Source organism: Nelusetta ayraudi, unplaced genomic scaffold, assembly GCF_046127955.1.
Source record: "Nelusetta ayraudi isolate G7.1 ecotype Tasmania unplaced genomic scaffold, CSIRO-AGI_Nayr_v1 ptg000026l, whole genome shotgun sequence".
Lineage (NCBI taxonomy): Eukaryota > Metazoa > Chordata > Actinopteri > Tetraodontiformes > Monacanthidae > Nelusetta > Nelusetta ayraudi.
This window is the reverse complement of record NW_027466076.1, coordinates 969,471-981,431: the sequence shown is the minus strand read 5'-3', so window position 1 is coordinate 981,431 and position 11,961 is coordinate 969,471. Positions and strand designations below refer to the sequence as shown.

General features: G+C 47.6%; 1 protein-coding gene across 1 annotated transcript; it reads right to left on the bottom strand.

Annotated features, from left to right (window-relative positions):
- Positions 1-3,452: 3,452 nt before the first annotated feature.
- On the bottom strand, positions 3,453-10,745 carry rfwd3 (ring finger and WD repeat domain 3). The gene is made up of 12 exons (XM_076028699.1): positions 10,432-10,745; positions 10,059-10,330; positions 9,206-9,243; positions 8,382-8,579; positions 8,189-8,280; positions 7,906-8,020; positions 7,443-7,695; positions 7,151-7,301; positions 6,160-6,336; positions 5,227-5,444; positions 4,377-4,591; positions 3,453-4,073 (listed from the first exon to the last, which is right to left on the bottom strand). The coding sequence occupies exons 1-12, from the start codon at positions 10,734-10,736 to the stop codon at positions 3,909-3,911; spliced, it is 2,199 nt and encodes a 732-aa protein (XP_075884814.1). The 5' UTR covers positions 10,737-10,745; the 3' UTR covers positions 3,453-3,908.
- Between the last annotated feature and the right edge of the window lie 1,216 nt (positions 10,746-11,961).

The following is an 11,961-nucleotide window of genomic DNA, read 5'->3' as shown; positions in this document are numbered from 1 at the left end:
GATAGATAGATGGATAGATATACTGTGTGACCAGCTGATAAGTTACAGCAAATTACTTGAATTTCCTCAAAGAGTTCATATGAGTGCAGCTTCTCTTCCCTGCATGAAACATCGACAAGAGCAGGCCACTATGCCACTCTTGAATAGCTTGAATTATGTGAAAACAAAATCTAACATATCAGCTCATGGCACACACACATGCACCACAAACGGTTATTTATCAAGGTTGTTTTAAATAAAATCACACAAAAAAGACCTTGACCATAAAACTTCGTCAATTTTATTTTTACGTTTTTGTACATATTCTTGAATGTTATGAGTTCCGTTTCGTCTTTATAATATTTTTTATTTTCTTAATTTTGGTACTTTTATTTTGATGGGTGATGTGACTTTGATTACCGGAAGACAGCACTTTGTTTCTCTTTTTCTGTTTCCGATGAATAAAGGAAAGTGACATATAAGTTCATCTCCGTTTATTTCTTTCCTAGTATCTCCGATACCTGATCTTTGTGCTGTGGGGTGTTGGTTTATCCAAGAAGGAGGCGTACAAAAATATTAAGTTCCAGAAGGTTTAATACTGAAAAAACAAGAAATCATGTACATGGAACCTGGACTCTGCTCCTTTTGCTCCTCTAGTAACTAAACATCAGCCAGAGTCTGTCCTCTGTAACCAGCCACAACATCTCTGCACGCTGACAGTCTGGCCACGTCATGTTCGTATTGAAATTAATGATCAACGTTGTCATGGTGAAATGACACAATTTGTTATTTTGGATTGATATTTGAACCAGCATTAACCCCTCTGAAATCTTTTTGTGTTCATTTTTCAACAGATTAAAATTGAAATAATGTTGCGTGTGAGGTAAATTGGACACTCTAAATTGTTACAAAAATACACATACAAAAATATTGAATGTCTTGATTATATGTATCATCTCAACGCAGCAGGTGGAGAGACTCAGCGTGTCACTCATATCCACTTGTTGAAGTTCTGTCAGCCACAGCTAGATGGAGCTCTCCTCTTGACGCTCCTCCTTCTAATCCTCCCTCAACGTCATCACATCAGTTCCACCTAAAGAGAGAAGAAGCAGAAGTCAGGACTCACAGCTCAGTCCTTGAACACATCGTCAGAGAGACGTTCACTGTCCATGGAGATGATGGACTCGCTACTGAGAAGAACCAGACTCTCAGTCATAGGTTAATTGTGGAACATATGAAAGTCATGTGACCATGGAGTAATGGACTGATGCTGATGTGTGATCAAGATGAACTGATGAGTAATTTAGTCTGGAACTGAGGGAAGAAGCAGTTTGATGTTTGATGCAGCAGATGCTGGATGAATGAGGACCAGGCTGTCAGCTGGTCGTCACCATGTGAATGGGTGAAAATCACCATCCTCGTCTCACAATGTGACTGGGAATTCAGGACCTTTGCTGTGATATGAATGGTGTTTTGTGCTGGTGCTGATCACCCACTGGGTCCAAATCAATACTGACCTCAGAGTCTTCAGATTACACTCTGGGCTCTCCAGAAAACCACTCAGCAGCTCCACAGCTGAATCCTGTAGTTGGTTCTCACCCAGGTCCAACTCTCTGAGGTGGGAGGGGTTGGACTTCAGAGCTGATGCCAGCCAATTACAGCTGGTCTTTGGTAAACTGCATTCCGTCAGTCTGAATAAAGAAATGAATAGTTTCGTGTGAAATACTGAATCAGATCCATTGATTACTATCTAATATACACTGAGTGAGCTTTACACACCAGTTATCTTGTTTCAGACAATCACAACAACAACACACAGTATTGTGAGGCTGTTTTGGGTTTTCATCTGCTGATATTCTGTCCACCAGTAGAAACCAGAGACTGACCTGAGAACTTCCAGTCTGCAGTTTGGACTCTCCAGTCCAGCACAGAGCAGCTTGACTGATGGATCCTCCAGTTTCGTCCCACTCATGTCCAGCAGTGTGAGGTGGGAGGGGCTGGACTTCAGAGCTGAGGCCACCACTTCACAGTGATGTTTTGAGAGTTGACAGTTAGAAAGTCTGCAATGAAGGAGACCAGAGTGTAAAGTCACTGTCAACATGTGATACTCTACTGATTGCCGTATTTTCCGGACTATAAGCCGCTACTTTTTTCCCACGCTTTGACCCATGCGGCTTATTCAAAGGTGCGGCTATTCTGTGGATTTTACTTCACCCGCCAGGGGGCGCTTTAGCAGGAAGTACAAAAACGAGACAAGCGCATGAAGAAAAAGTGACAGCGGTTCGACGTGTGTTCATTGGGTTCAGTGCGCAACTTTTCTGTTTTGGCTCTCGTCTGTATGTTCTCTTGTCTTTATGCGCTCTGTCTTCGTGAGCTCCGGTGCGTCGCTGTCTCGAGTTCTGGTCCGACTCCATACCAATTAACCGAGGGGACCAGCGGGACCCCGCAAACAGGATCCGTGGTGCGAGTCCAGAGTCACAGACTCGCAGCCGCCGAACTGATCCGCTCCGCGGACCCGTTTCCTGACGAAACACCTGCAGCTTATAGTCCAGTGCGGCTTGTATATGTACACATTTGTTTTTTCCCCCCCTAAATTTAGGTGGTGCGGCTTATATTCAGGTGCGCTTTATAGTCCGGAAATTACGGTATGTGGAACTGAACTGAACAAAAACAGGGAGGTATCAGTGGCGGCAGAGCAAAGAAAACATGCAAATAACAATGTTTTCTTGATGTAGCAGTACTTTTATGGATAAAGTAACCTTCTTCAAATGAAATTGACGCTTTAAATAAAAATCACTATAATGATAACATTTTATGACGTGCAGCTTTATTTAGTTTGTTGATGTGCACATCTCCACTGACACAGCCTTCCTGCAGTTCCTCACAGCTGGAATCAGTCTTAATCTTCCCTCCCATGATGTCTTGTACTTCTGAAGGTCCAACTCATCCAGAACCTCCTCTGACATCTGCAGAATGTAGGCCGCAGGTATTGAAAATAGTTGGATGGAAATTTTAATCCATACCTCTTTTTGGTGTTGTACTTTGTAGACGGCCCCTGGGCTGCGCCAATAGCACCGCATCTAACTGCAGGCACGTTGCAGATCTGCACAACTCGGAGGACATTTTTTTTTCTGATAAGAAAAACAGTTTTGTCTTATGAATTCTCGAACCTCAAATAACTTTCTCAAAGTCGCCGTCACCGCTCTGATTGATACATCCCCTCCATCCTTCTGGTTTTGCCCCACCCAACCCACTTTCACGACGTCAAATAGAAAGTTATGTTCAGACATCCCCAACAAAACCCAGACGGACCATCTCAAGTCTCTCTTGATGGATGTCTCAGAAACGTACTGGTGCCGTCTCCACCTCTTGGACCCTGGCAACAATATTCACAATTTGTGAAATGTGATTGGATAGAAGCTCTAACATAGTCTGGAAGGAGAACAGCAAGGAGAAAAGCTAATGCGATGAGGGCGGTAACTTTAAAAAACATAATTTTTATTCACTTTTGACGTTGTACACAAACGGTTGGTAGCAAATATACATTTATATACAACTTCCTTTAGAAAGAAAAAAGAAACAATACATGATACAGAATATATTACATACATATTACAGAAGAACAGCGTTTTTGGCACTTTTGAGTTCAGTTGAGGGTGGAGGGGGACAGAAACAGACAGCGAGGAGCTGAAAATCAAAGACTGAAATAACATACACACACGCAGTCCTTCGACATTCACCCAATAAACGTCTTCAACACAGGAAGACTGCGTGCTGTAAACACAGAGGATGATGGGAAACCAGGCGGCGTTAGCAGCAGGCGCTCCGCCGGTGGAGACGCCACGACGACGTCGTTCCTGGAGACATTCACGCCACGCGGCCTCGGGCCCGTCGGCCGCCCGCCACCGGCATTGCATGACCGCAACGTCTCACTGGCCGTCCGCTCCCGTTGGCTCCCACCTGTACAGCTTCAGCATCTTCTCGGTGAGCGAGGCCAGAAAGTGCTCGCCGTTGACGGAGAACGGGCTGATGTCCAGCACTGGCGTGTCGGAGGGGAGCTTCTGGAAAACCGAGCCGCTGCCTGCATCCCACACCTGCAGGTCAGGAGGGACCGTCACGTGGGATTGGAGAAAATCATAACAGTGTCATAATAGATGAACATTAATACACGCGTTTATTTATTTTTTTTAACAGTTAGGTTGCGGTGGGAATCAAAATATAATTTGATTGCATTTGGATAGTTTTCATTATCACCCATTTGCTACGGTGTGGAAACAATAATGAAAAACAGATGAAATGAAAGGAAAGCAAATAAATGAATCATTAAACCTAAAACTCCTGAGAAAACATTCCATCGAGTGTCTCTCTCACACACACACACACACACGCACACTGACCCAAGTGGAGTTGGAGGCCTCGTCCCCGGTGCACACCAGGGTCCCGCCCCCGCCGGGACTCTTGAAGACGGCGCTCTTGGTGAGCAGCTTGCAGGAGGAGCCGGCGCTGAAGGTCTGCACCGGCAAGCAGGAGCAGCTGGGCGGCTGGCCAGAGTCCTGCTGGGGCGTCCGGGTCAGAGCCATGAGGGCGCAGCGCAGGTTGGGGTTGGCGCGTCCTGCACGGCGAGCGGCAACATCAAAAAAAATATTTCCCCCCTCACCAACTCGCAACGAAATCCGTCTGCGTGTCGTCGACGGAGACGCCAACTGCTTTAGACGAGGCGGAAACATTCTGGTGGTTTCTCTCTAATTCCCTGTGATCTACAGCTGAAGCAACGGTGACAGTGTTTTTTGTATTCAGGGCCACTGTCAGGAGGGCTTCCTAAAAAAAAAAAAAAAAGGTGGCCCACGATGGCAGCTAACTAGGGGCAAGACCCTCATATATCAATGTATATTCTAATATATATGAGAAAAGGGTAGGAAAACCTAATTACTTTTATTGTACTGCGCGTATATACACTTTTATTGATGTATTTGCGGGCAGTAAGTTCAGCTTTTACCAATATAAAAATCATAAATCAAGGCAAATTTGACATACTGGCCCTTTAAACTGTGTCTGGCTGTGACAATTGGTGATCTCTGATTGGCCCAGAGGTGACAAAATATTGGAGTTTGACGTAAAAAAAAAAAAAAAAAAAATAGCTAGCTAGTAACTCTAACTAAATCGTAATGAGAAGCTATAACAACGAGCGCATGCGGTCGGGGCATGAGGTTACATGGTCTGATCGCCCACCGGACGTTGCGCACTCACCTGGCCTGTAGGTGACCAGGCAGTGTCGGCTCTCCGCCTCCACCTGAATGTCGATGCAGCCGGCCGTCTCCCGCGGCAGCAGGTGCGGACTGTAGTTGGCGCCCTCGCACATGTGCTCCCAGAAGCAGCCGCCGTCCAGCGAGCCGGCGATCAGGCCGCCGCAGGGGAAGGAGCTGGACGCCGCCCGCGGCACGTAGCAGAGCGACACCACGGGGTAACTGGAGGAACAGAGAGAGAGGGAGAGAGAGGGAGAGAGAAAGAGGGAGAGAGAGAGAGAGAGAGAGAGACATGTTTCAAAAAAAAATAATTGAATGAGCAAAAAAAAACTCCGGGGGGGGTCTTGATTTTTTTTTTTTTTTGTGTGTGTGTGGTTTTGTACAGTTTTATCACGAGTTGGCTTTGCGCTAATCCACCGTCCTTTTCTCTTTCCCTCCACAGACCAAGTGTTTGTTGCTATTCTGATGATTCGGATTGGTTCTACTGCTGTCTCTCTCTGGAGTGTAGCCTGCGTGATTTCGATGTTGCAGCAACAATATCCATTTTTTTTTTAAAAATCATGAAAAAATGCAAAAATGCATTTTGCATTTACAATGGGGTTCACTGAGTTCTAAATGAAATGTTAAGTTATATGATTGGTTTAGCAGGCAAATCTTGGCAAAAAACATGATGGATTTTTCTCATTTAAAAGGTCTAAACAGTTGAGAATGCGTATTCAAAATTTAGAAAAGTAATCCAAATGTAATCGGGTGTAATTAGTTACATTACTTTGATAAAGTAAATAAAACAGTTACACTACAATTACATTTTCAATATGGTAACTTGTGATTGTCATCAATTACATTTCCAAAGAAATCTTCCCAACACTGGACGTGTGTGTGTGTGTGTGTGTGTGTGTGTGTGTGTGTGTGTGTGCGTGCGTGTGTACGCACTTACTTGGAGCGGAGCGGCTTCAGCTCCAGGATGTGGGTGCTGGTGTCCCTGGTGTCGTAAACCAGCACCGAGCCGGTGACCAGGCCAGCGTACACATAGTTACTGTTGTCCAGGCACCAGCAGCAGCTCCACACCGGCCTGTCTGTGTTATAGGTCTGCACCACCGTGTTGGTGAGCAAACTGCAACAGACACAGTGCGCGCACACACATAACTTTACAAAATGTAGACAGTGGGCTTTGTGATTAATTGATTTTAAATCGAAGACTATGTTAGAAAAAGGAAAATCAGAAAATCGATTTCCCCTCGCATGCTTCCGGGTCGCCGCCTCTAGGCTACCGTAGTCCTCCTTCCCCCTCGAGAAGCTTCTTCACCCACACCCCTCTGTCAGCGTTAGCTAAATCAAGCGAGAAATTTGTTGCTAAAAAGTGCAAAAACCAAAACAAAACAAAAAGCAGGTCAGTCGCGTGGAACTGGCACGACTTCACTGTCTCAGTTCAAGAGCAAACCGCTGCCCGCTGCAAAGCGTGCCTGAGGGCGGTACCCGCTAAAGACTGCAACGCGACCACCACGAGCTCCGAAGCAGCTAACGTTAACGGCTTCATTTTCACGTGGTGTAACCATATGACAAGACAGACGCCAAGTGGAAACTTACGGATGCGGTGGCACTTCAGATACATAAAGTATACATCATGTACTGTAGAAATGTCTGGCTTCCGACACTTGCTGTCTTATGTAGTCTTACCAACAACAACAAAAAAAAAACAACAGACAAATCAAAATCGAAAATGGAAAATGGAGTTTTCAGAGAAAGAAAATCTGGATTTTATTTTGGTCCAAAATTGCCAAGCCTTCGTACACATTAGATGTATTCCTCCACAATATCCAGGATTTGAAAATGACTTGTTTTCACTATAGAAGATAAGTGTGTGATGTGTGTGTGAGACACAGACAGACAGACAGACAGACAGACAGACAGACAGACAGACAGAGCACCTGGTGAGCTTGATGGTGCCGTCCAGCGCGGCAGACAGCATCAGGCTGTCGTTCTGCTGGTTGAAGCTCAGACTCCGGATCTGTTTGCTGTGGATGGGGACGTACTGGCTGGCCTTCATGTTGAGCGCGCTCACCTTCTTCACACCCCAGCCTGACGGGGGAGCCAGAGAAAAATGCAGACAGGGTTGGTCAGGTGTGACGTGAAGTCATTTGTTTCTTTGGGTGTGGCAAAGTTTCGAAAGGGCTTTCAGATCCACTGAGGAGGATCTGGTGGTGGTGGTGGGCGTCTCACCGGGGACCAGCGTGGGCTGGGGGGACGGCTGCGAGGCCAGCAGGCAGCTCAGGGGCTCACAGTAGCTCAGGACCCGCGAGCCTCCGTTCACGGCCACCAGCAGCCCCTTGGAGAACTGGTACTGGGCGTTCCTGGCGCCATCGGCCTGCTGAGAGGCAGACAGGTGGATGGAGGAAGCGGAGGAGGAGGAGGCCGATGTGGAGGAGGAGGAGGAAGGAAGGGAGTTCCTGTGAGCCATCTGAGCCCTCAGCTCCTGCAGTAGAGGAAGAGGAGGAGGAGGGGTGAGCAGAAGAGGAGAAGGGAGAGAGAAGGAGTTCATCAGTTTGGTAACCAGGGAATCTGCACTGCAGTGACATCGGCATCAGCTTGTGCAGTTGGTCCATTTCTCCGGTTTAGGAGTTCAAGGGGAAAACCGTCCTGGTGACCTCCCTCCCACGATGCATCAGCTGATCGCTCGACTCACCTGCAGCTCTTTCTGCACCTGCCCGTACTTGCAGGTGACAACCTGCAGCTTCTGCTTGTACTCGGCCGACTCCAGTTCCGCCTTCATCCTCAGCGTGTGCTCCGTCTCCAGAGACCTGAACCCAACACAGACACCATGTTTTTGGTTTTTTTTGTAAATCGGAGGTCAGGCTTCAGAAGATAAAGGTTCTGCACCCAAAATGACGGCCCTGAGATTTTTTTTTTGGACGTCATCATCAAACTCCTGGTGGGACCCCTGGAGCTCCTGGATGCAACTGCCTCACCTCTTCAGACTCTCCTGCTCAGAGTTATCCAGCGCCTTCAGCCTCGGCGCGTACAGCAGGACCACGTCCGCACGCTTGGCCTTCTTGTTGCACTGCAGACAAACGGTGGAGGAAAAAAAAAAAAACACGCTCCCGTCAGCGGCCAGCAGAGGGCATCGAAATCCACCCTGGTATTGAACGGGCAGCTGCTGACCTGCGGACACTTGGCGGCGGTTCCCTGAGCTTTGAGCCAGCGCAGGATGCAGGTGAAGCCGAAGAGGTGGCCGCAGCGCAGCGCCGACAGCCGGTGCTGGCCGGCCGTCGTCCACGGCTCGAAGCAGATGGTGCAGGTGTCGCCCTCGCCCTCCTCGCCCTGGGACGTCGAGGAGGACCTCGACACCTCGGGGAGCGGCTGCACGCAAAAAAACAAAACAAAAAAAAAAGCACAGGAAATTGTTACAGTCCTGCAGAAAGGACTGGGGTGATTCGCCGGGGTTACAAAGTCCCAGACGTGACATAGTGGGTTGAGGGGGATAAGTTGTGGCCACAATGTAGACATAATGTGAACATGGAACATTAACTTGTTCTGACAAAATGCTAATTTGTGGCAACATAATAAATATAACGTGCACACAAAGTACCTACAAACTGCAGTAGCCCACGGGGCGTCCTTGAGGTGTGTATCTTTTTTTCTTATTATGTTCTTGTCAATATTTTGTTGATATGTCCCACATTTAGACAGTAATTTAATTTAATTAGGTTTGTGCTTAATACTTAATTACAACAGGTAGCTGAAGTTAAACGCTGACTACCCCCAGACTATTTCGTGGCCACAAACGAGTTCTTTGTGCGCACGTTATTTTTTTAGAACAAGTATTTTGTATTTTGTGTATTCGTATTTTGTGTGTGGATTATATGTATGTATGTACGAATTGATCTTGATGGAACTGAATCCACCCATGTGTGCTTGGCTCTTCTGGTCTAGGATGCTACAATCATACAACAGGCCATTGGCTGTGACGTTGCACAGACAGTTACCTGAGCTGCAGGGTTCGGAGCTTCTGACCGGTCAGCCACTGTAGGTCAAGACACACAATCACACGCAGAGTGAAGGGATTAAACAGGTCACACTGGCAAGGTTCCCACTCATTTGCACTGACAAAAAAGACTTTTCCATGACCATGCATAAAATTTCCATGATTTTACCACAACCTACAAATACAGAATTTTCAGACATGAACGTCAGAATGTGCAGAAGTGAACATTTGCCAATTCCCTTAAGATATAATAATTGCTTAAAGGTTCAGTGTGTACATTTTTAAGGAAGCCTGGTATTTATATACCGGACTTCCTTAATAAACTGTGGCGCGAGATGGCACCTAATTAGGAGAGAGCCTCTTATGGCTCTGTGTATATTCTTATATAGATGAAAACCGCTCAAAGGGTAGGATAACCAAATTACTTTTACTGTAATGCGAGGATACACTTTTATTGATGTATTTATGTATTTATTAATACGTTAAACAACAAATTTAGAAATCATAAATCAAGCCAAATTCTACACACTGGACTTTTAAAGGTAACTCTAGGTGAAAACAGTGGGTGATCAATTAGACTGAACTAGGGAGGAGGCGCAGCAAGTCAGCTCGGCTTAGTTGGAGATGCGAGATGCAGGGGTTTGCTAAACATGCTAACCCTTGCTTAGCATGCTAACCCTGAGCCTTCGTCAGGTTAAAACAACAAACAAATTCTGCAACTTCGTCAGGGGTTGCGGTTAAATTGCAGGACTTTTCCAAACACTTTCAATCATTTTACAAAATGTCATTGCTTTTCCAGAACTGAAAAAAGGCTTTCAGTGACTTTTCCGGGTATTCCGGAAGGCGGCACTCACCGCTCGGACCGGCGTCCTGCTGGGCGGAGTCACTGAGGCGGGGACTCGCCGGAGGAGGTGCGTTGGCAGCCGCCGCCGGTGGACCTTGGTCACCGGCGCCGCCTCCGTCCTCCTCCGCTTCTTCCTCCTCCTCCTCATCGGAGTCACTGACCTCCGTGGTGCTGCCCGACTCTGGCTGCGCCACGCTGGCGGCCGGGGCTCGGAGCAGGAAGTCAGGGAAGCCTCTGGAGGGCGCTGCAGTCTGGCTGGGGTAGTGCACCCTGAGGCCCTGTCTGTGGCATACACACAAACACAAACACAAGACACACACACACAGTCATCTCTAGAGGCATCTTACCCACAGCGTTCTGAGCAGCGCGTCCTCTCTGCGTACCTGATTCGCCGTCGTATCGGCCCGTCGGGACCTGCCGAGTTCACCGCCGTGCCGCCGACCGCTCGCTGACTGAACGCCCAGGTCGGGGGGGGCCGGGGTGGCACCCGGGCCGCCGTCTGGCCTCCGTCGCCGTCCTCGTCCTCCACCTCGGTGCTGCTCCCCGAGTCGGAGATGACGAGCTGCACGGTGGCGTGGGCAGCAGCTGGAGCAGCTGCAGGCTGACTGCTGCTGCTGGGTCCCGGTGCCACCGTGGGCAAGTCCACTTCCATGGCCTCCATCTGGCTGGGATGCAAAGGTATCCACATTTAGAAAGGAGGAGGAGGGTAACAAAAGTCATGCCTCTCCAACCTGGAAGCAGAGTTAAAACGGCACACGCGTGAAGTGCAGTGTCGCCAACTTGGAGACTTTCTCGCGAAATCTGACGACTTTCCAACTCCCCATAGCGACTTTATTTTTGTCAAAAGTGACAAATCTAGCGACTTTTCCTGGTGTTATTGAAGACTTTTCTGGTATGTCCCTGTTATCAGCGAGCAGCCGTGAGCCCCTCCCCCGCCCCAAAGTAGTCACAGGCGCTCACATCCTCAAGCCGCGCGCGGCAGTCGGGAGAGGAGCAGGAGACTCTCACCACGTATATTGCAGTTTATTGTCATTCTGCTACTGTGGTTTGAGGTGAAACAGTAGTCTATACTGTACTGAAAGTCTCCATTCCATCAGAGGTAGAAGGGTATATTGCACTTTTGGTTTGGCCAGGACAATTTACTACTGTGTTTATTTGTTGATTGTGTCACTGCCGTTTCCAGTTTATCCTCAAACATTTAGTAAATGGCACGGCCTGCAAATGTTGAAAGAAGTCTGACACAAAAAGCCAGACCGCCAAAAAGTTTACAACCCATTCAGTGACAGGGTGGGGAACTTATGACCCATCATAGGCACGGGGATGGGAACTTTTGATCTCAGGCTTGTCTTGCGGCAAATTGTTTCAATGGGTCACACTGGAAGAAAGGATCATTTGGCTCCCTCCTAAATAAGTACTAGTTTCCTCTCACTATCAGTAACCAGAGACTTGGAGCAACGGTTGCCTCAACATCCAATGAGGCAGGAGTCTGGAGCCCAGACAGCCAGTCAGAGGAGGACAACGTTGGAGAGCGTTTGGGTGTTTACTTTATGTATAAAAGGACTGGGTCAAGGAACAGACAGCAGTCAGACTTCATTCCCCTGACAAAACGTTGTTGTTAGGGTTTTGAACTCGGCCCAGAGCTCTGTATATTTGTATCTTGAATTAATTTGTTGACTAAAGACATATTTAAATTGGCATTCTTCTCCTGAAATTCTTCATTCAACTAACACGCGGATCGGCAGCACGACACCAGAAAATACTGCGATCCAACAAGATGTCAATGTTGTATTTGTTTAGCAGGTGGGCGGCACCGTTGCTGCTGCTAAGCTCAAACCCACAGTTCAGTAATTCCGCCGCTAACTGGAGCTAACGACATGCCAACTGGCGAAGAAGGGGGGACACTTTGCATACAA